At 37.9% G+C, this 19740-nt stretch overlaps 1 protein-coding gene across 1 annotated transcript; it reads left to right on the forward strand.

The window, feature by feature from the left end:
- The first annotated feature begins 53 nt into the window (after positions 1 to 53).
- LOC146695416 (uncharacterized) lies at positions 54 to 17388 on the forward strand. The gene is made up of 16 exons (XM_085478538.1): positions 54 to 689; positions 878 to 1198; positions 1354 to 1653; positions 1789 to 1849; positions 1976 to 2070; positions 2194 to 2228; positions 2399 to 2425; positions 12854 to 12887; positions 13064 to 13381; positions 13573 to 13866; positions 13996 to 14107; positions 14251 to 14345; positions 14471 to 14505; positions 14645 to 14701; positions 15199 to 15267; positions 15393 to 17388. Exons 1-16 carry the CDS (start codon positions 644 to 646, stop codon positions 15444 to 15446), a joined length of 1953 nt encoding a protein of 650 aa, XP_085334664.1. The 5' UTR covers positions 54 to 643; the 3' UTR covers positions 15447 to 17388.
- The last annotated feature ends 2352 nt before the right edge of the window (positions 17389 to 19740 follow it).

Raw genomic sequence — 19740 nt, forward strand, 5'->3', positions numbered from 1 at the left:
ATGTCAGTATACAAGATTTATTGCCTAAAACTACTACAGTACAAAAACACAGGGAAGCTCTTTTCTTCAGGGTCTCCAAGGCCAAAACAATAAACAAAACACCCCCTTTTAGCTAGAAATCAAAACCAAGTACTCACTAACCAAAAACAAAATACAATGGCTGAGCTCCCTGTCTAACCAAACCAGGAGAAAACAGGTGAAACAAAAATGGCAGAGAACCCCTACCTGCTTCCACAATGACAAACTAATTATCACAATAAGGGCACACCTTCGCTCACAATAAAAGAAAGAAAAACCAAAGTTCACAGAGGGTAAGTTCTCACACACATACACACTAAGGCCCGCTGCCCAAAACTCTACAGCTCACAGCTCTGGCAAACATGGGGAAAATGGCAGGGGGTGTGGCAGTTTAGGATGGCAGACTATATGCCGTGGCTGACGAGCTGGAACACACCTCAGCTGCGGCTCATGAGGCAGACCTGCAACACAAGAAAAGGAGAAAAACAACTCTTCTACAGAGGGAGAGCCACTAGAGGTCAGCGACCGTAACAAGGAGGAAGAGTGATTGCAACTTCAGTGGCAGTGACATACTTAGGGTTGAAAAATAGGAAGTTTATACGGTTTTGTCTGCTCACTTATCAATATGGCTCTCTGTCTCAGGATTATTTATATCATCACTGGACTAACAGGTATGTGGCAGGGGCTTTTAAAAATTGCTTAGCATCTCTGTTGATTTTCAATTTCCAATAGTATTAATTTGTAATTTGTAATAACTTACCAAAAGAGATTTTATTTTATTAGCAAAACATTTAATTCTGAAAACATGTAGATAATCAACAGAACTATTCTATTAAAATGTGCATTTGTTTCTTTGCAGGAGTTCACAGCATAACTACAGTCAGTAAAGTATCAGTGAAAACTGGGAAATCTATCTCCATCCCATGTCTCTATGAGTCCAAATACAGAAACCATGTGAAGTACTTGTGTGAAGGATCTAAATGGAGATCCTGCAACGATGTAGTAAAAACAAACACAGCAGACCCTTCAGGAAAATATTCAATCTCTGATGATAAAAACCAATTTTTTTTTACTGTAACTATAAACAATCTGACAAATGAAAACACTGATTACTGGTGTGTGGTGGAGATTAATAATGGACCGGATTATGGAAAGCATTTTCAACTGTCAGTTACCAGTGGTGAGGTTCCATCTTTGTTAACATTTTAAAGTTGTTGTTATTAAAAGTTAATAGAAATAGACGTGAAGTCTAAATTGCCAATGGTTTTTCACATCTGTAATTTTTTTCCTTCTATCCACTCATTACTTTATTTATTTTAATGTTTGTCCTTGAAGGGACCCCCAGTCTCTATGTGGATCATCAGATGATTACAGGATACATTGGAGAAAGCATAACCATCAGATGTCACCACAGTAACTCTGGAGAAATGAAGTGGTGCAGGCTGGGCAGGAACTGTGTGACAGGATCATCTGGATCCATAGATGGAACAACAGTGACCACTTATATGAGCAAACCAAATGTTTTCACAGTGACAATGAGTGGACTACAGTCAGAGGACAGTGGCTGGTATTGGTGTGCAAAAGAGGACATTCAGATACCAGTATATTTAACTGTTACTGAGAAAACAATCACCAGTGAGTACTGCAAGTAATTATGAACTTGGCACATGTATCAATTCCAGCCATTTATAAATGTTAGTACTCTCAGAGATATTAGGTCAATCATTGTTACAGTACTCTAGTACTGACTGTTGTTTTGTTGAATTATAGCTACTGCCCATACTTGTACTGGAGATGGAACAGTTACCACATTAAAAAATAAACAACAAAGGTCAGATATGTTTTATATTTGCAGTAGATTTAGCGACAGAACTGTTCTTTTGTCTAAAAATCTTTTACAGCTGAATATAATTATTATGCTAAACTAAATTATGTGTTTTCAAACTGCATGTTGCAGAGCTTCATTTGACCTCAAGATCCTCATCATCCGTCTGAGTGTGTTGATCTTTATTGTAATTGTGGTGTTGTTCATCTGGTTAATACTGAGACACAGTAAGTCTTGTTAAACTTTGATTGAAATCCAAACAATATTTACTTCAAAATCTTGAAACTGCATTAGGATTTATTCTGCATTGTTAACATAGAGTCTGTAACAGGTGCTTTGTTTTTTTGTAGAGCAGAGAAAAGCAGACTCATCAGCCACAGCAATGGTAAGTTATATTGATTTGTGTTCATCTGGACACAGCGTCCAGATTCAACTCTCTGGGATAATCTCCATATTATAAACATATTATAAAGGCTCTGTATGAAAAGAGTTTGGAGTAACCAGGCTGACACCTTTCAATCTTTCACTAAATTACATTTTGTTTATCCTACACAGGTGGACCAGGAAGTAATATACGCCAATGTGGGAAACATTAGATGACTCTGCGGTGGTTGGATGCATCAGCAGGGATGATGAGACAGAGTACCGGACTGTGGTCGACTCCTTTGTCACGTGGTGTGAGCAGAATCATCTGCAACTCAACGTGGCAAAGACCAAGGAATTGATAGTGGACTTCAGGAAGACCAGGAAACACTTGACCCCTGTTTCAATCCAGGGGTCAGTGTTGACATTGTGGAGGACTATAAATACCTTGGAGTTCACATTGACAATAAACTGGACTGGGCTAAAAACACCACAGCACTTTACAGGAAGGGCCAGAGTCGTCTCTATTTTTTGAGGCGACTGAGGTCCTTCAACATCTGCCAGAAAATGCTCAGGATTTTCTACGAGTCTGTTGTGGCCAGTGCGATCCTCTATGCTGTTGCATGCTGGGGGAGCAGGCTGAGGGTAGCAGATGCCAACAGACTCAATAAACTAATCTGTAAGGCCAGTGATGTTGTGGGGATGGAGCTGGACTCCCTCAAGGTGGTGTCGGAGAGGCGGATGTTGTCCAAAATAAAGACAATGTTGGATAACACCTCCCACCCACTCCATGACATGCTGGTCAGTCACAGGAGCACGTCCAGTGAGAGACTGAGATTACCGAAAAGCACCACTGAACGACACAGGAAATCTTTCCTGCCTGTGGCCTTCCCCCAGGGATCAATAAAGTATTCTGATTCTGATTCTGATTAGAAGAAAATCACCTGAGGTAACCCTAACATACTACAACTATACATTTGTATTTGAGTATGAGCAGACTTTAACTTTTTTTTTCTTAAAGAATGACACGACTGTAAAGTGTTCTGTTTCCACTCCTTTTGTTTGTTCAGTTGTTACCATAAAGAAACAAGAGGGTAAATATTAAAAGACCTGAAACCAAACACACACGATTTCTCACATACTGTTTCTCTCTTTTCAAATAATTTAGCTCATTATCCTCATAAGACATGATTCGCTTTAAATTTGGTCACCTTGGTCTTTGCTTTTTCTTTCTAATCGTCATATTTGTTTCTGTTCTCAGGGTGAGGCAAAAGACACAGAAGTTACATGCAGCACATTAGCCAATCACTACTGAAATCTTTAAATATTAGAACTTTTGGCCTTTCTATCATTTTTATATCTACCTTTTACTGGTGTTTTTGCAGGACATATGCTGCAATGTTTTCTTTTACTGTCAGCAGATCAATCACCGAGCCATTCAGTTTTCCTCCATTTTCGAAAGATTTGCATTCTCCAAAGAGCTCACTGAACTGGTCCAGTAATGGCATTGTAACAGGACTGTAACTGACTGTTGCAACAAGTCAGTTTGTGAAATTTCTTCTCGCCTCAATCTTCCACAATCAACTCTAAGTTATGTTATTGCAACATGGAAAGATTTTGGAACCACAGCATCTCAGCAATGCATTGGTAGTACATGTAAAGTTACAGAGGAAGATTGCTGAGTGCTGAGGGATATAGGGTATTATCAATGTTTTGTTGACTTAAAACTCCAAGCCTGCTCTGACATCACCAAAAACCTTTTGCAGGAGCTTCAAGGCATGGGTTTCTATTTTTCTGACCAGGGTTCTGAGTTTTCTTGGGTTTAAGTATAATTTTTGTTTCTTATTTCTCATGGATCATGTTTTTTGTGTCTTGTTTGCCTTGTTTAGAGTTTTTGCTTTAATTTAGTTCATTATGTTGTAAGACTAGTTTATCAAAGATAAACTAGTCTTGATTAATTCCTTTCTTCCTGTTCATCCAAGCCCTTCCTGTGTTTCCATGTCTTGCTAAGTCTCTGTCCCATTTTATTTACTTCCTGTTTTCCTTGTAATTGTGTGTGTGTTTAGATTTATGGACATTGTTTTCTGCCATTCAGTTTGTTTTGTGTGTGTGCCATAAACACATTCCTAAACTTTGTGGGAAAAAAACGTTGGAACACCAGCAAAAACCAGTGCATAGTTGCAATATTTTGTCCCGTCTTGTTGACATGTTTGCGTTTGATAACTTACTGCTTTTATTATGTTAAAGTTTTTTTTTCTTTTTTTATCATATGGACTGTCTTTATGTCCTCGTGTACATTGGTCACATTGCTTTTTCAGAAAACAAATCATTACCTAATGTAAACAGATGATGCTTAAGGGAAAAAATGTGAATATATAGATGAGCAGGGAAATAGTTGATTGTTTCATTCTTTTTTCATTCCTTTAGAATGATGAATGTTCTCTCTGTCGCCTCTAAAATTTTGGTTTTTAAACAAGAACTCAAATTTTCATTTGTGACTGATGGAGCATTTACTATTTACCAGTTCTGGTATTATAATTACAGATAAGCTAACATGGGATGATATTCATTGATAAGACATTCATTGCTAATCTGTTTTTATGGATGTGTAATTAGACTTAATTTATTCTCACTACCTGTTAAAGCATACAAAACTGGAAGGCTATATAATTGATTTTTTGTCATCTTTACACATGTATAATCTCATATTTATGTTGTCTTCTTTATCATTAAAGATTTATGGATACATCTGGTTTGAAAAAAAAAAAAGAAAAGCAGCCAATATCCAAAGAAAATATTAAAACGACCTTCAAAAGGCCTGAAGTACTCAAGATCATTTAAAAAAAAAAAGTCTGGAAGCAAAATACAAAGAAATAAGCAGTGACTCAAAACTTTTGCACACAAGTATGTAAAACTAATATTTAGACCTCGAGCTAATATTTATGCCACATAGGGAGAATCTCTCCAAACCCTCAGAACAACAGTTGTCTCGAATTTTTCCACAGTTACAGTTTCTTTAACCAGTATCCACTTCAACAAATCTAATACTTTTATTGAATATCACACTCACTAGCTGATAGGTACATTTATGCATATCATAAAAAGAAAATGATAAAAAGAATTTTTTTTAATATGTTGCTTGGCTACTCATTCAATGTTCAATGTTGATTCACACACAAGGGGGCAGGCTTTATCCAGTGCAAAGAAGGGCAGGGTGTGTATGTGTGTGTGTGTCCATGCTCAACTTATTGACAAACCTTGCAAGCTCTGACATCTAATTCAGTGTTACAGCGTTCAACTTACTTGGACTGTTGCTTCACCCTAACCCAGGAGTGTTAATTTCAAGAATACCACTGGTTAGTGCTCATTTTTGTAAATATTTTAAATAACTATAATTTTTTTTAATGACAAAGCACAAAACAAAGTTTTCTTTTATTTTTTAAAGGCTGAATATGCTCTTTTTCTTCAGAATATGGAATAAATGCGAAGACTGACTTTTCAATACATTTTCCACTTATTACTCTATTTATTTTGATTTTATTTATGTATTTATTTATTCTTAATTGATTTAATTTGTATTTATTTGTTTATTTTCATTAAAGGTACCACCAGTCTCTATGTGGATCATCAGACAATTACAGGATATTTTGGAGAAAGCATAACTATTAGATGCCACCACAGTAACTCTGTTCAGTGGCTTTAGTGTAATAAATGAACATCATAAACACAAACATTGTCAAGAGAAGTGGCATGGAGAGACATTGATGTTTCCCTGGATTACCTGTCATCACATCTGTGAGACGGTAAAAGGTCTTAACATCCAGCGTTTTGTGAGCTTTTGAGTATGTGCATTTGGTGATAGTAAATCATCTTTTTTCTTAATCATAAATATAATTAAGTTATGTTTAATTGATATGGTGAATGAGAAATGAGGGTTGACTAATGAAAATTATGTTAATGTCTAGATTTTCTGTGCATAGACATGATCCAGCTTCGACCGTAGCAGAGAAATGTGTCACCAATTCAATATTATATATGATTCCTAATAAGAGAAATGGTATTAAGTATGATGTACTCGTTCACCAAAGAAACATTATTCATATGTGATTTTGCTGACAGTTAATTCTGCTTAATTGCTTCATACTGATCAGAATATCATCAGGTATAAGTTTTTCATATATATCGAATAAGACGATATCATTTAAATGATGATATTCCTCTGTATTTGAATTAACGAGAGATTATGTGAAAATAGATGTTCATGTGAGAATGAGCTAATGTGAAGTATACAATATTCATCTGTGACGGATTGTTCATATGGAACAGAATTTTTTATGTTAAGAATGACATAGAAGAGAACAAAATGTAAATAAGTGATTTTATTGTTTTAAACTATGTATGTGGAAAAGTCAGATAGAGAAAAGATGATAAGGTGTAGCTGGGGATCGGTTGTTGTCAGTAAGGTAAATCTGATGTCACAATAGGTGATTATTATTTGATTCTGTTCTTGTTTTTCTCTGGCTAAATTGCTTTAATAAAATATCCTCCATTAAAGAAGTCTAAGTTGTGGACATTCCCTTTTTAACACTTTGTGAAACAGTAAGGGGAAAAACCCGAGTATTAATCCATTTTAGTGTGAGTCAGACTACTTGTTCTTTTTATTAAGAAGAATTATCATAAAAGAATTACAAAAATTTGAAAAGTCAATACCTACATTTTAAAATATTCAGTTAACAATAACTCAAAACAAATGTGACTTATTAAAAATAATAATACATCTGAGAAACATTTTATATATACGTGTTATTATCCATCTATCTTATGTATGAAATATTTTTGAGTTGTGTTATTATTTTTGAAGCCTACAGTGGCTGTTTTACTGTAAGTCTGCTGTATATTTTGATGATACCTCACCTGTATGATCCACTTTAAATGCTTGAATTATTTCATAACCATATTTGTTCAAGGATTCAATGATTCAAGGAAGCTGTATTGTCATTCGCATCACATGTTTACATGAGGTAGAACGAAACTACGTACACACGGTTCCTGAGCGAAAAGAAACAGAATTTTAAAAAAACCAGATTAAAACAAAAATAATAACAGAAAACAATGAATAACAATAAAATAACAATAACAATATAAAACCGAATAACAAGTAATAAAGTAATACAAATAAATAGAGTGCAATAAATACTTTAGCAGCAAAAGGGAATAATGACCAGCATTGATAAGGTGACGATGTCAGTAAGTGTCAGTAGTGATTAAGGAGCTATAATAACAGTTCTTGTCCATTATGCATTAAGAAGTCTCACAGCTTCTGAAATAAAGCTGTTTCTCAGTCTGGTAGTTTTGCATTTAAAGCTCCTCAGCCTCCTGCCTGAGAGGAGCGGGACACAGAGTGAGCGTGCTGGGTGAGTGGGCTCCTTCATGATACAGGTGGCCCTCTTCCTGCATTTGCATAGAGCATAGAACACTCTCCACTAGTGATGTTCGATTCGTGAACGAATCGTTCAATACTCGAGAATCACTTTACTGACTCGTGAATCATGATTCACAAGCCCAACTGACTCACTGACTCATCCCTGTTGTTGTTAGCAAACTAATTCCATTAGTAGAAATATATCTAGCTTATAATTACAATTGTGGGGGGGGGGGGACAAAAGCATTTCTACTCTGAACTGGAAGAAAAAACCCTGAGTAGAAGCTCACATCAAGAAAATAGCTCCTCGGTTCAGAGTAGCATCGCTCTGCTAACATGCTAACAACACATTTGATCTACTCACCCCCTCCCTTCCTGTGCTGAATCATAGAGCGAACGAATCACTCACTCACTCACTAACCCCCTCCCTCCTGTGCTGAATCGTAAGCGTAAGCGAATCACTCACTCACTCACTAACCCCCTCCCTCCTGTGCTGAATCGTAAGCATAAGCGAATCACTCAGGACTCGCTCACCCCCTCCCTCCTGTGCTGAATCATAGAGCGAGCGAGCGAATCACTCACTCACTCACTCACCCCCTCCCTCCTGTGCTGTATCATAGAGCGAGCGAACGAATCACTCACTCACCCCCTCCCTCCTGTGCTGTATCATAGAGCGAGCGAACGAATCACTCACTCACCCCCTCCCTCCTGGCTCACAGCTTCTTCTTCTTCTTGGTTGGAAACCAATGTTAAGGCGCATTGCCGCCCCCTGGCTCACAGTTCAGTGGACATTTAGATGAGAAAATATATATTTGACACACTTAAGGAAAATACTAATAAAATACAAATAAACAAAATAAATGTTTATTAAGCAATTTTGATAGGAAATTGCTTAATTTTAGAAATGTTTTTGCTCTTTTTCGCTCTATAAAATAGTTGTTGTTTTTTTTTTTGACTCATTCATCTTAGCAGTGGGATTTACATGAAAAGAGAAACAAATTAAGTTTGAGTGAAAATGTAAAATTTTTGCACCCTCTGGTCAACTGACTCAGTGAATCAAATGACTCAAAAAACCCGATTCATTTTGGTGAGTGACTCATTAAAACTCGATTCAGTAAAAAGAATCAAATTTACCATCACTACTCTCCACACACATCTATAAAAGGAGATGAGAACAGAGCTCTCAAGCGGAAGTGTTGCATCTTTACTTAAATTAGGAAATAGAATCAAGTGTTTCTCTGTTCACTCACAAACATGCCTGCCCACCTCACTCTTCTGCTCATCTTTAGAATAGAATAGAATAGCCTTTATTGTCATTGTACAGAGTACAACGAAATTGGAGTGCCACTCCCTTGGTGCAAGTTTCAATAATAAATATAAATGTAAAATATAAAAAAAACAAAAAAACAATCATAAGTACTCAAACAATAGTATGTACAATATATACAGAATAGCAGCATTAATATAATGACAGTATGAATAGCAGCATAATATAATGACAGTGACGGTATGGAATAGGTTCAATTGTTTTTGTGCTTATTTACTACGGTGATAGCTCTGGGAAAGAAGCTATCCCTGAATCTGTTTGTCCTGGTTTTATGTGACCTGTACCGTTGGCCTGACGGTAATAGTTCAAACAGTTGGTTGCTGGGGTGAGAGTGGTCCTTGATGATATTGCCAGCTCTGCTGAGGTACCGAGAGTTTGCAGTGACCTCCAGGCTGGGCAGAGAGCAGCCAGTGATCTTCTGGGCTGTGTTGATGACCCTCTGCAGTACTTTCCTGTCTGCAGCTGAGCACCCTGCATACCATGTTGTTATGCCGTACGTTAGGATGCTCTCTATGGTGGCTCTGTAAAATGTCACCAGCAGCCTCTCCTCCAGGTTGTTCCTCCTGAGCACTCTCAGAAAGTGGAGACGCTGCTGGGCCTTTTTAACCACCGCTGTAGTATTTGCAGTCCAGGAGAGGTCATCAGAGATCTGCACGCCCAGAAACCTTATGGAGTGTACCCTCTCCACACAGCTCCCGTGAATGTAAAGTGGGGCCGGGTCTGCTCTACCCTTCCTGAAGTCCAAGATAAGTTCTTTAGTTTTCGTGGTGTTCAGTTGGAGGTTGTTAACTGAACACCACTCAGTCAGTCTGTTGACCTCATCTCTGTAGTCCGACTCATCCCCCCTTGAGATGAGTCCAACCACTGTGGTGTCATCCGCGAACTTTATGATGGTGTTTGAGAGATGGGTAGGGGAGCAGTCGGATGTGTAGAGCGTAAACAGGAGGGGACTCAAAACACATCCTTGTGGAGACCCGGTGCTGAGTGTGATGGTGCTGGACCGGTGGGGGCCGAGTCTGACAGACTGTGGTCTATTTGTCAGGAAGTCCTTGATCCAGAGGCAGATGGGGTTGGAGAGTCCCAGGTGAGACAGTTTCTGGACCAGGATCTCCGGGATGATATGATTGAATGCTGAGCTGAAGTCCAGAAAGAGCATTCTCACATAGCTTCCTCGGTGCTCCAGGTGACTCAGCGCAGTGTGGAGCGCTATGGTGATAGCGTCCTCGGTGGAACGATTTGTCCTGTAGGCAAATTGGTGGGGGTCCAGAGTGGGAGGCAGACCGGCCCTGATGTGCTGACAGACCAGTCTCTCAAAGCACTTCATCACTACAGGCGTAAGTGCAACAGGCCTGTAGTCATTTGGGCTGGCCACAGCTGTCTTCTTGGCGATGGGGATGATGGTGGAGGTTTTGAGGCAGGGCGGGACGGTGTTTGATGACAAGGAAAGGTTGAAGATTTTAGTGAAGACTCCGGTCAGCACATGCTCTGAGAACCTTTCCATGTATTCCATCAGGACCTGCCGCCTTCCTGGGATTCACTGACCTTAGAACACACCTCACTTGGTGCTCCCTAAGTGTTAGTGTGCCAGTGCTGGGGGCGGGTGGAAGTGGTGTGGCAGCTGAGGGCCTGGTCGTCTCAAAGCGGGCGAAGAAACGGTTTAGATCCTCAGCCAGTGAGGCATCAGTCCTAGATGTTGCCTGGTTATTGCTTCTGTAGTTGGTAATGTGATTGATCCCCTGCCACATTTTTCTGGGGTCGTTGTCAGCAAAGTGATCTTCAATCCTCCTCCTATAGGCAGCCTTAGCTTTCCTGATGCCTCTACTCAGGTCTGCCCTGGCCGCCCTATACGCAGCCCTGTCCCCTGACTTGAAGGCAGTGTTGCGGCTTTTTAGGAGGGATTGCACTTCGCTATTCATCCAGGGTTTTTGATTTGGAAACACCCTGACCCTTTTGTTGACGGTGACATTGTCAACACAGTTCCTGATGTACGAGAGTACAGTGTCCGTGTACTCCTGGAGGTTGTGGCTGGAGAATAAATCCCATACAGTTGTTGAGAAGCAGTCCTGCAGTTGAGAAAGGGCTCCTTCAGGCCAGGTTTTTATTGTCTTTGTCTGGGGCTTTGTTTTTCTCAGCAGGGGGGTGTAGGTGGGGGTGAGGGACATGCAGAGGTGGTCAGATCCAGCCAGGTGGGGGAGGGGTGTCGCTCTGAAAGCATGCTTGATGTTTGAATAGACATGGTCCAGTGTACTCAAAGGTCATCACAGGAATCATTTAAATACTTCATGTTTCACAAGCTACTGCCAGCAGATGACAAAACTAATGATTATAAAAATGTGTGATGACAAACACCAAAAAATCTTCAGTGTGACTATTAAAAATTTGACATATTAGGACAGTCATTAGTGATGTGTTGTGATGAGATCAGGCTTTCTGTAATTTACATTTTCACATTCGAGACAGGAAGAGGAAGTAACATAACATAAACTGGTTTAAAGTATTCTCAGTTATCCCCAATATAATACAACTATGTCTTTGTATTTAAAAATATCAGCACACTTTCCCCCCAAAGTGCAGAATAATAAAACTATTTTAAATGCCTCAAAGTGTAAAGCATTCAATTTCTATTCTGACATACAGGTCATTTAGTCAGTGATGTGGACAGCATGTGCAGTTAAATTTTAATCATAAAAGATATGAAATTGGCAAATAGTAAAAGAAGTAAAAACAAATCAAACTGTTTCTTCCGTCCTGTGTTTCCTTCATTTGCTTGTTGTCCTAGTATGTCATGTTTCCATTGTGATTTAATCACCTTTTTGTTGCTTTTCCTTCTCAATTGTCATATTTGTTATGTTCTACAACAGGGTGAAAAACGGTCACAGAAACACACTTTAGCTAATCAACACACCTTTTTTTTTTTAATACTAAACCTATATTTGCTTTTTTATCCATATCTATGTTATTGGACTCTTTGTCACTCACTGCTGCAGCATGTTGTGTGCTCACATCATCTTGTAGCCTATTTTAATCGCCTGTATATAACAACATTATAAAACCCTTGTGCTTTATTCTTAAAAACATACAGCTTTATTGCACAGTTCTTTGTTACGTTTGGCTGCCTTTAACATCATTGACACGATGCCTGGTTTAAATGAAATAAAGAAGCATCAAAAGCATCAACATCAATGCATAATCCTGACCTCTAGTTTCAGGATTTATGAGAACTCACAGCACTTGTTTACCTTTTTTTGTTTTTAAATTTCACTCATGTACTGTCAGTGTTATTCAATATTATGGGAATGCATATTAATGTTTTCTTGTAGCAATAAGTAAATCAGTCCATAAAGTTGTCAAGTAGTGGTCGAGAGACCGCGGAGATTGGCTTTAAAAGTAAGATCCACCCACCTGTTCTTCGCTCAGACGTCGTTACTTTCGTGTCAGGAGCTCGGATACCTTCTGATCGTCAGCCTTCCTTCACCGTAGGTTCCGTAAGTACTGTGTCTCTTTGCATTCTGCCATCCCGGTCATGTTCCCGCTCCGTTGATAACACCGATTTCTGTCCGAATCCGCGGTTTGCGCTCTTGGTGTTACTAAATTAAACTGTGTGCATTTTCCAACCCATCGCCAGGTCTTTGCCGCGTCTAGTCAGCACGCAACACGGGCGAATCCGTGCGTCCCCGTACTGACAAAAGCTTTTAAATGTTGTGGATGGTAATTTCTATACCTACTCTACAGCAAAAGATAAAAAATTAAAAATAACACCTGATAGCAGAGGGATTAGGAGGAAGGAAGGACTGTTGCATTTGCATGTTGCATTAATTTAAAAATAGATGCAGACTTGACCATGTCTAATTCCACTCACAGCCATGGCTGCTCATCTCATCGTTCTTTTCCTCTTCAGTGTGAAAACAGGTTGGTGACCTCATTTTTCAAAGGTTAATGTCAGCAGATGAAAAAATTAATGACTGTTATTTATTTTGTTTTGTATTATTCAGTTTTATACTTGACAATACTGTAATGTTTCTACATGTGCAACATAGTTGTGCAAGATAAGTAAACAAAGAATGTATTAAGTAAACATAACCATCAAAACACTTTGTTCTTTTTGCAGGAGTTCACAGCACAACTGTAGTCAGTAAAGTTTCAGTAAAAGCTGGAAAATCTATCTCCATCCCATGTTTCTATCACTACCAATACAGAGACCATGTGAAGTACTTGTGTAAAGGATATTTTTGGAGATCCTGCAAATATGCAGTGAAAACAAATGAAGCAGACCCTTCAGGAAAATATTTAATCTCTGATGACAAAAAAGAGCAAATTTTCACTGTGACTATAAACCATCTGACAAATCAAAACACTGATTACTGGTGTGGACTGAAGAATACAGCACTAGATAATGGAGTGTATTTTCAGCTGTTAGTTACCAATGGTAAGTGCCTATTTTTATAGTCCAAATTTTTTTTCTTAAAAAATTTGAGTTTTTCTTAGAATATTTTTAACAGTGACTGAATGTGCTTTTATTTGTCATTTAAACCTAATGAGAATCGATATGAAGTCAGAATTACCCATTATTTTATCATTAATCCATTGTTTCCATTTTTGTATTCATTTTACCTTAAGGTACTCCCAGTCTCTATGTGGATCATCAGAGGATTACAGGATATATTGGAGAAAACATAACCATCAGATGTCACCACAGTAACTCTGGAGAAATGAAGTGGTGCAGGCTGGGCAGGAACTGTGTGACAGGATCATCTGGATCCATAGATGGAACAACAGTGACCGCTCATATTAGCGAACCAAATGTTTTCACAGTGACCATGAGTGGACTAGGGACGAAGGACAGTGGCTGGTATTGGTGTGCTGAAGGCGACATTCAGATACCAGTATATTTAACTGTTACTGAGAACACTAGTAAGTACTACAAATTATAAATTCTACATGTATGTGAATCACATCCATTGTAAATGTTAGTACTCTAAGAGATATTAAGACAGTCATTGTTACAGTACTCTGCTGATGATGTTCTTTTTTGAATTATAGCCACCACCCCTACTACTACTGGTATTACTATTCACACTGTTAATGGAAATGGAAAATTTACTACAATGGAGCAATGGAATAATTTTACAATAGTACAAAATAGACAACACAGGTCAGATTTTGTTATTTTTTTTATATGCAGCATTTAGTAATACTATACTTTTTAAGGGAGTCTGTATAATGATTTTTTATTTTGTTTTGTTTTTTTACGGACTAAATAAAGCAAATTATCTTTTTTTGAACTGCATGTTACAGAGCTTCATTTCCTTCAAAGATCCTCATCATCCCTCTAAGTGTTTTGATCGTGATCGTAATTGTGGTGCTGTTCATCTGGTTTATACTCAGACACAGTAAGTCTCACTGAACTTTGATTTAGATCTGTGGAAAATTTACTAGGAAATCTTTAAAATGAAATGAATATTTAAGTTATTCTGCATCATACACAGAGTTAATAACAGCAGTTTTATTTTACTAGAACAGAGCAAAGCAGAATCATCAGCCACAGCAATGGTAAGTTATACTGACTGTTTTTCCCCTTCTGGGTATTGGTACATGATACTAAAAAAAAAATAGGAAAAGTACATCACAGGGCAAACTTTCATAATGACAGTTTACTGATGTTTTACTTGTGTTATGTTCTTCAATGCAGGTTGGAGAGGAAGTAACATACTCTGAAGTTAGAACCAAGAAAAAACGTTTACCCAAGGTAACCAACTACAGCAGTATCAAGCAATTAAATTTAAGAATTTTCATTAAACATTTCGGTCATCTGACAGTACATTAGATGTATAAACTATTACAGATTCATTTCTAATATGTCTGAGAAAAATCAATCCTCATAGGGTAAACTGTTCTTGTGTGTTTTTATAACTTGAAAAATACAACGGCAGCTATCAGAAGAAATTAGATCATGAGTAAAAAAGCTGTATTTTGCTTCTGATAAGTCAAACCTTTATCTCTTTTAATTTTTTTGAATACTGATATTTTGTCAACAACACTGACACCCTGCACTTACAAAAGTGAGAGTGCTACAGTAGCAGAAAAGTCTGCTCCAGTCATGGAAATGTGGGAAAAATCACCTGAGGTAATCCTAACATGGTACAAATACACGTTTATCTTAGGAATACAAGTAGGCTTCTTCTTTTTTTTACTTAAAGCACAGCAGAAGTGTAAAGTGCTCAGTTTCTACTTTTCATTTTTCAGAGTTCATTTGCTGAAAGTGACATGGAACTCGTGTATAGTTCTGTTGTTGAGAAACAGCGTAATAAAAGGGTAAATATTAAAAGACCTGAAACCAACCACACACCGTTTCTCACTTCCTTTGTTTCCTTTTAATTTGGTCACATTTTTCTTTGCTTTAATTCCTAATTGTCAGATTTGTTTCTATTCCCCAACAGGCTGAAGGAAAAGAAACAGAAGTTACATACAGCACATTAGCTAATCTCTACTGAAATGCTTTGACATTCAAACATTTATGCAATCTTAACTTTCTCTGTACCTATGTTACTGGAGTCCTTGTGAGACAAATGATAATGGTAATGTGTTATCTGATGCCATCAACATGTTATGTAGCAAATATTTTCTTCATCTTTTCAAAGATTTTGTAAAAAATCTATTGAGTTGTTCAAAAATCAAAGTTGTTGTCACAGGCTGGGTCTTTGACCCTGCATTTTGTGTTCATTTTGTTTAGTGGATTTTTTTATATTCTACTTCTTATTTAGTACTTATTGTTGGTATTATTAGTTAGGATTTGAGTTGACATTCCTTTATGTTAAGTTCATCTAGTTATCTTAAAGCTCCTAAATTGCACAGTGTTTAGTCCTTTGTTCATCAGGTCCTTCTTTGTGTCATCGCCCCTTGTGTTTTAGTCTCCCTCGTTGGTTCATGCTGTCAAGTTAGTATCATGTCTGCATCACATCATGTTTCCTTTTTATTTTTTAAAATCTTGCTTCAATGTTCTGTGTGCTCAGTTTACACTTCTCCTGTGGTGTTATTATGGTCTATTGTGTCAGCTGTTTTCTCATGTGTTTTCACTTCCCCTAAACTTCCCTATGTGTATTTTAGTCTGTGTGTGTTCTTTCAGTCTTCGTCAGATCGTCTGTGTTACCACCCATCTCGTCTTGTCAAGTTTTTTTCATGATTTTTTTGTTCTGGGCATGTTCACGTTTCTAGTTCATGTTTATTGATGTCGTAGTTCCTCTCATGCCCCAGTGCAAAATCATGTTCATAGTTGTTGATAGTCTGTTCTAGTGTTCCCAGTTTAGGATTTAGTTTAGTTTTCACTAGGGATGGGTATCGAAACCCGGTTCTTGTTGAGAACCGGTTCTCACTGTTTCAGTTCCTTGGAATTGTTTGCCATTTTTATCGATTCCAGTCGCCCTGAATGACGTCACCACGTTGCAGAGCGTCATTTACCTGGCAGGAAACATGGCGGCTCAAACGCTCAAAAGTTTGGTTATGCTTTACGAGAACAGATGACAACAGGGCAACTTGCAATACTTGCAAAGTAGATACTTCATTTAAGGGAGGAAACACTACGAATATGCAAAAGCATTTGCTCACGAAACACACGATAACCTTAAATGAATGTCGTGTTTTTAATTCCGCTCCGGACTCGTGAATCTCAACCCAACAGCAGCGGTAACGTTTGCACGTCCTCTCCCGTTAATGCAGCAGGTAAATAATACTAACAGTGCATATTATGTTAGCGCGATCTGCCTTATTACAAAACCTGCCATTACTGTGCATTTAGGTGACCATGATGAGAGAGACAGAGTCTGGGTGGCTCAGATGCTAGCAGTTGTCGCTGCAGTCTACCGTTAGCGTTTCCTTTCAGGCAAGGATAGACGAATGTCACCGAGCAGTGACTAAGTTTGTGGTCAAAGGCTTGCACCCATTTGCCACAGCAGATGCCCCGATTTTCAGTAAGTGAATGTGTTTAATTGTAGGCAGGGACATTACTGGATATTCTTGTGTAATTGCTACTGAATAATTTATGTTACCCTTTGTTATTGCTACAGAAGAATATTTATTTTATTGCTTTACATTTACAGTTTTTTTTCCTGGGGACCCTGTGACACCCCATTGAAGAGCCATAGGCTGGATCTCTTAAGATCTCACTGCTGGGTTTTTAAGGCCATGTTACTCCTAAATTTCTATCTTGTTCAAAGAGAAGATATAAAGCAAAGTTCTAAGCTAATCGACCTTAGTGTTCTCCTTTTTTTAAAAAAAAGAATCGATAAAGAATCAAATCGTTAAACAGAATCGAAAATGGAATCGGGATTGTGAAAATCTTATCAATACCCATCCCTAGTTTTCGCTACGGCTCATGTTGCCTTGTTTTGTTTCTTGTAATCAGCTGTAATAAAGGCTTGTTTTCACTTTAACACTCAAGTCAAGTTCTTTGTCCCTTTGTGTCTGCTCTTTGGTCTGTTAAACTAAAACAAGAAGCATAGACCTGTCCTTTTGCTCTAAGCATCAACATCAACATTTGTATTTGTTGTACTTTGTTTATCTAGCTTCTAAATGATGTAGATGCTTGGTTCTAACTTACAACAATTTATAAAATTGATGTAACTAAAAATAAGACCACAAGGAACTAGTAGCAAGGCACGTTTGAAGTGTTGGATTTTGCATACATTTCAAAATAGAGCCAGACTTGACAGCGGTTCATGTAGTTTTCCACACACAGGCATGGCTACTTATTGTTTTTCTTTTTCTCTTTAATGTACTTGAAGGTCTGTCACATGAGTTGTTTAAATACATCCTGTTTCAAAGGCTAACATCAGCAGATTATAATAAATTTGTCAGTAAAATCCAGTAATGTAATGGTGAATTTTTGAAGTAAACATAATCATTAAAATAAATTACATACATTAAAAAGTTATTTGTTCTTGTTGCAGGGGTTACAGCATAACTACAGTCAGCAAAGTCTCAGTAACAGAATAAAAATCTATGTCTCCATGATTCCCAATATAAAAACCTGTACTTTTGAGACACATGTCACTGGTACATGTGCTATAATGCAGTAAAACAAACAAGCCATACATTTCAGGAAAGTATTTGATTTCAAAAAAAAAAATAGCGCATTATTCTATGCAGTTGAGATTTATGAAGGGGTTATGTTTAAATTAAACAAATGTATCTTTATGGCTCCGCCTATTTGTATCCATATGGTCATCAATCCAGTCCTTTTTAGTCACTTCAAGCGAGTTTACAGGACTGTGATGTTAAATTTCTTAGAATTACTGCTGTCCTCTTGGCTAAATTTCTCTTAAAAAACACATTTTTGATGTCAATGACACTTTTTGCCCAGATATAAACTGATTGCAGGGGCTGATAGGAGCTTCTAAGTAGGGTAGGTAGGGTAGGGTAGGGTAGGGTAGGTAGGGCTGGGTATCGTCACTGATTTAAAAAATAGATTCAATTCTGGTTCACAAGGTCCCAAATCGATTCGATCCACGATTCGATTCGAATCGGGGAAATATTGCCTCAGACAGAAATATTATAACTCTGATCACTTATCAGTACATGTCGATATTTTTATATCTATAAAAAGAAAACTGACACTTGTGAGACTTTATCAAAGGTGTAAGCATCACAGCAGATTCCTTTGTGTCAAAGTAACTGAGGATAAAACACAGAAAAACGTGAAGGCAGTTTTCCTGGTCTGGGATTTTATAGCAGATGACCTTATGTCAGAGATTTACAGTTAACAAACAGTCAGGTGAATAAACAACAATGAGACACTTGTGTAGGTTAACGTGCTGCACGGGTGAAAAGCTCAGAGCAAATCACACCGAACTGCAGTATTCGTTTATTTTTATAGGTTACATCGTCAATATGCAAATATAATCACATTTCCTGTTACGCAGGTCCTGATGCTGTCGGTGTGCAAGCTGTGTGTGTAAGCTGTGTGTGTGTGTGTGTCACAAAGTATGTGTGTTGCAGGTCAATTTCTAAGAATAATATAATGCAAGTTAACTTCTGCGGATATGTATTTCTGTGCTGGTCTCTTGTCAGTGTCACAGGGTCAGCTTCCTGTTTTAACAGAAAACTGTGTCTGGTGAAATATGTATAACATAACTTTTGAAGCATAAGCAAATAAAACAATAAAAACTCCCTAACACCTTAAAAATATTGTGCAGTCAAAAACAAAGTGAAGCAGAGCAAAGTTACAGAGGTTTGATTAGAGACACAGCTAAGCATTTTGAAATTTTTCATAATTTTAAAAAGTTTAAATTTTTTTTCAGTATTGAACAGCAGAAATGAGGCTTTCTTGTCGGAAATAAAAAAACAAACAAACAGCAGCCGACACCGTAGACTGGTGGGTAATAAATAAGCGAATAATGCAAAAATCTTTTTAGATGGGAAACTATTCCTGAGAGAGAGAGAGAGAGTTCTACATGAAGTGTGATTTTATCGTGGTGGAAGCAAAACAGCAAAAGTCAGAGGAAATTCGTGACGATGTTTATGTGAAGCGAAATGTGAAGCGTAGCTTGGATCGTCTTTGGCTGCTGGTTCAGTCAATATTGTTTGGAGAGAGATAAAACCTGCAGCTTCAGAATCTAGCACAAAAAGGACATAAACACAAAGCGCCTGCTGACGCTTCAAAATCAGTGAGCTGTCGGCTTTCAGCCCCGACGCCGTGTCCGCGTATGTGCCGTCGGGTGAGAAACATCTCAATTCTCCAAAAGGTGGCAGAATTTCTACCCCCTGAAAGCTGAGAACTCAGGTTATCAGGTT

The sequence above is a fragment of the Copadichromis virginalis genome, linkage group LG13 (assembly GCF_057382275.1).
Source record: "Copadichromis virginalis isolate Kocher_CV1m ecotype Utaka linkage group LG13, C_Virginalis_male_GT1.1, whole genome shotgun sequence".
Classification (NCBI taxonomy): domain Eukaryota; kingdom Metazoa; phylum Chordata; class Actinopteri; order Cichliformes; family Cichlidae; genus Copadichromis; species Copadichromis virginalis.

Bases quoted from the DNA above. Each gene is read 5' to 3' on its own strand.
- LOC146695416 (XM_085478538.1), top strand. From the start codon at position 644: ATGGCTCTCTGTCTCAGGATTATTTATATCATCACTGGACTAACAG. The intron at 1,199-1,353 runs GTGAGGTTCCAT...TTGTCCTTGAAG, and splicing joins TCAACTGTCAGTTACCAGTG to GGACCCCCAGTCTCTATGTG. The intron at 15,268-15,392 runs GTAAATATTAAA...ATTCCCCAACAG, and splicing joins AGAAACAGCGTAATAAAAGG to GCTGAAGGAAAAGAAACAGA.